The sequence below is a fragment of the Rhinoderma darwinii genome, chromosome 12 (assembly GCF_050947455.1).
Source record: "Rhinoderma darwinii isolate aRhiDar2 chromosome 12, aRhiDar2.hap1, whole genome shotgun sequence".
Taxonomy (NCBI): Eukaryota; Metazoa; Chordata; class Amphibia; order Anura; family Rhinodermatidae; genus Rhinoderma; species Rhinoderma darwinii.
The window spans coordinates 8,572,064-8,574,821 of NC_134698.1; the positions used below are offsets into that span (position 1 = coordinate 8,572,064).

The 2,758-nt window shown below is 52.2% G+C and overlaps 1 protein-coding gene across 2 annotated transcripts in view; it reads right to left on the reverse strand.

Annotated features, from left to right (window-relative positions):
* BOLA1 (bolA family member 1) overlaps window positions 1-2,758 on the reverse strand; it is an 18,211-nt gene continuing 15,453 nt past the window's right edge. For both annotated transcript variants that reach the window (XM_075845024.1, XM_075845023.1), the window contains exon 2: window positions 1-638. In XM_075845024.1, coding sequence (XP_075701139.1) covers window positions 186-620 — 435 coding nt within the window. In that variant the 5' untranslated portion in view covers window positions 621-638 and the 3' untranslated portion in view covers window positions 1-185. The remainder of the gene's footprint in view (window positions 639-2,758) is intronic.

The following is a 2,758-nucleotide window of genomic DNA, read 5'->3' on the forward strand; positions in this document are numbered from 1 at the left end:
TACGATAATGAACTTTTTAATATATTAATTTTTGTGAACTTAATACATACAACAAATATTTTCATGTGCAGTTTAATAATATTGTCAAAAATAGTCCAAAATCTGATAAAACATCAGGTGGTGCATGGTCTACAAGTCTTGTGGTGGGAGTTGGCGGTAGGTATACCGCCTCCGTCGTGTCTTCCTTACACCGAAGAACCGATCTTCTTGCTCATTTGGGGATCGTGCTTCGACCCCCCCATACAACCGGGGCTCTTACCAACGGAGGGGTTTTCCTTCCACTGTTGCGGTGTCTTGGCCTGGATGGACAAAGCATGAACAGGTCCAGCCAACTCTTCCTTCAGCAAATCATTGACAAGTCTGTGACGCTGAATGAGGGACTTCCCACCGAATACATCAGATACCACCACCACTTTAAAGTGGGTTTCCGACCCGGGGGGCACAGCATGCATGTAACTCTCATTATGCACCTCTAGGTGGCAGGGTTCCAAGTTCTGAGTCAGCTTGGCTCTGATTGAAGCCTCCACAGGTTTTTCCATGTTTTTTGATCCTGAATATCTTGATGTCACGAAAACGGAGGGAAAACGTCTGAAAGACTGGAGAAGACGCCTCGGGAGCATCAGCGCTGAGCTGAACAGCTGAAACCAAAGACAGAATATGTTCAATAGTATAGCTACATTTTTCGACCTCAATAATAAAATGTCTTAAAATCCCACCCAAAAATTACTTTTCTAACAATAGACGTTCCTGGCATATTGGTAGCCCTTTGGCTTCTCTCGACACAGCGCCAATCTTTAACTAGGGGCTGTGTCTGGTACTGCACCACAGCCCGATTCCATTAGTGGGGCTCTGCTGCACTTCTATAGTGTCGGGTCAGGAATGCTGATAAGTCACGAGGGGTGCTCTGTAGGAAAAAAGTTTTAGGGGCCTTTGCGTTTCTTTTGTGGCGATTGTTTCCCAGTGATACGCCAGTAGCCGAAGCCCCAAGAATTAGACTTCAGGGGAACCTGCCTAGAGAAACGGAGACATCCTTGAAGGGTATTCCTATCTTTTAAAGTGATGGAATGTAAAGTGATCGCTAGGATATGCAATCACTATATGATCGCTGGGGGTCTGATCTGAGGATGAACGGGCTGCAGCCCTGTGGCCACTTTACTGTTTTTTCCCGCATAGCGGCACGCCCTGGGCACGGATCTGCAGCAAAGCCCTGGGGGCTAGCTGCAGATCCTAGCCAGGGTGCAGCAGTGAAGGGGATGCAACGCTAAATCAGCACTGCGGCCCCTTCATGTTCAGGATTAGTGGAGGTGCCAGAGGTCGGACCCCCATTGATCATAAGGTGATATCATATCCTAGGGAATATCCCTTTAAAACAGTCTGTCTTGTGACAGATATTAAACTGACCCTCCATATGTACCAACATCGCTGGCACGGTACTCTCTCAATGCAATCTAAGAGTGGCTGAATTGGAAAAAAAGCTAAATGCAGAGGGGCACTTGTTGCAGGCACAAGGAGGGCACCTGGGGCATAGACACTAAAGGCTTATTCACATGTCACGGTGTTGTAGCTTATTTTGCCACAAGCACCACGTCAGAATAAGTCCTAAGGCCAGGATCACACACACAGATTTGATGCAGTTTTTGGCTCAGTCTGTTCCTTAGGCCTTCCCTTCCTTTTGGATCCACTTCTGGCTTTGGCTCAAAAATACGGAGCCAAAAATTGCATCAAAACTGTGTGCATGAGCCTGAAGGTAACACATAGGGGATAGACACTAAAAAAGGCACCTGGGGCAGAGGTACTAACGGTATACTCGGGGCATAAATACTAAAGGGGTTACCTGGGAGACAGAAGCTAACAGGGGCACCTGAGGCACAGGTACTGAAGTAGGCACCTGGGGAATAGACAATAACAGGGACATCTGAGGCAGGGGCACTAGAGGGAGGCACCTAGGGCATTAACACTACAGGGTGCACCTAGGGCAGAGACACTACAGAGAGCACCTGGGTTAGACACACTGCAGGGGGCAGCTGAGGCAGAGACATTGCAGGGGGCACCTGGAGCAGAGACACTACAGGGGGCACCTGGAGCAGAGACACTACAGGGGGCACCTGGGCAGAGACACTACAGGGGGCACCTGGAGCAGAGACACTACAGGGGGCACCTGGAGCAGAGACACTACAGGGGGCACCTGGGCAGAGACACTACAGGGGGCACCTGGGCAGAGACACTACAGGGGGCACCTGGGGCAGAGACACTACAGGGGGCACCTGGAGCAGAGACACTACAGGGGGCACCTGGAGCAGAGACACTACAGGGGGCACCTGGAGCAGAGACACTACAGGGGGCACCTGGAGCAGAGACACTACAGGGGGCACCTGGAGCAGAGACACTACAGGGGGCACCTGGAGCAGAGACACTACAGGGGGCACCTGGAGCAGAGACACTACAGGGGGCACCTGGAGCAGAGACACTACAGGGGGCACCTGGGCAGAGACACTACAGGGGGCACCTGGAGCAGAGACACTACAGGGGGCACCTGGAGCAGAGACACTACAGGGGGCACCTGGAGCAGAGACACTACAGGGGGCACCTGGAGCAGAGACACTACAGGGGGCACCTGGGGCAGAGACACTACAGGGGGCACCTGGGGCAGAGACACTACAGGGGGCACCTGGGGCAGAGACACTACAGGGGGCACCTGGGGCAGAGACACTACAGGGGGCACCTGGGGCAGAGACACTACAGGGGGCACCTGGGCAGA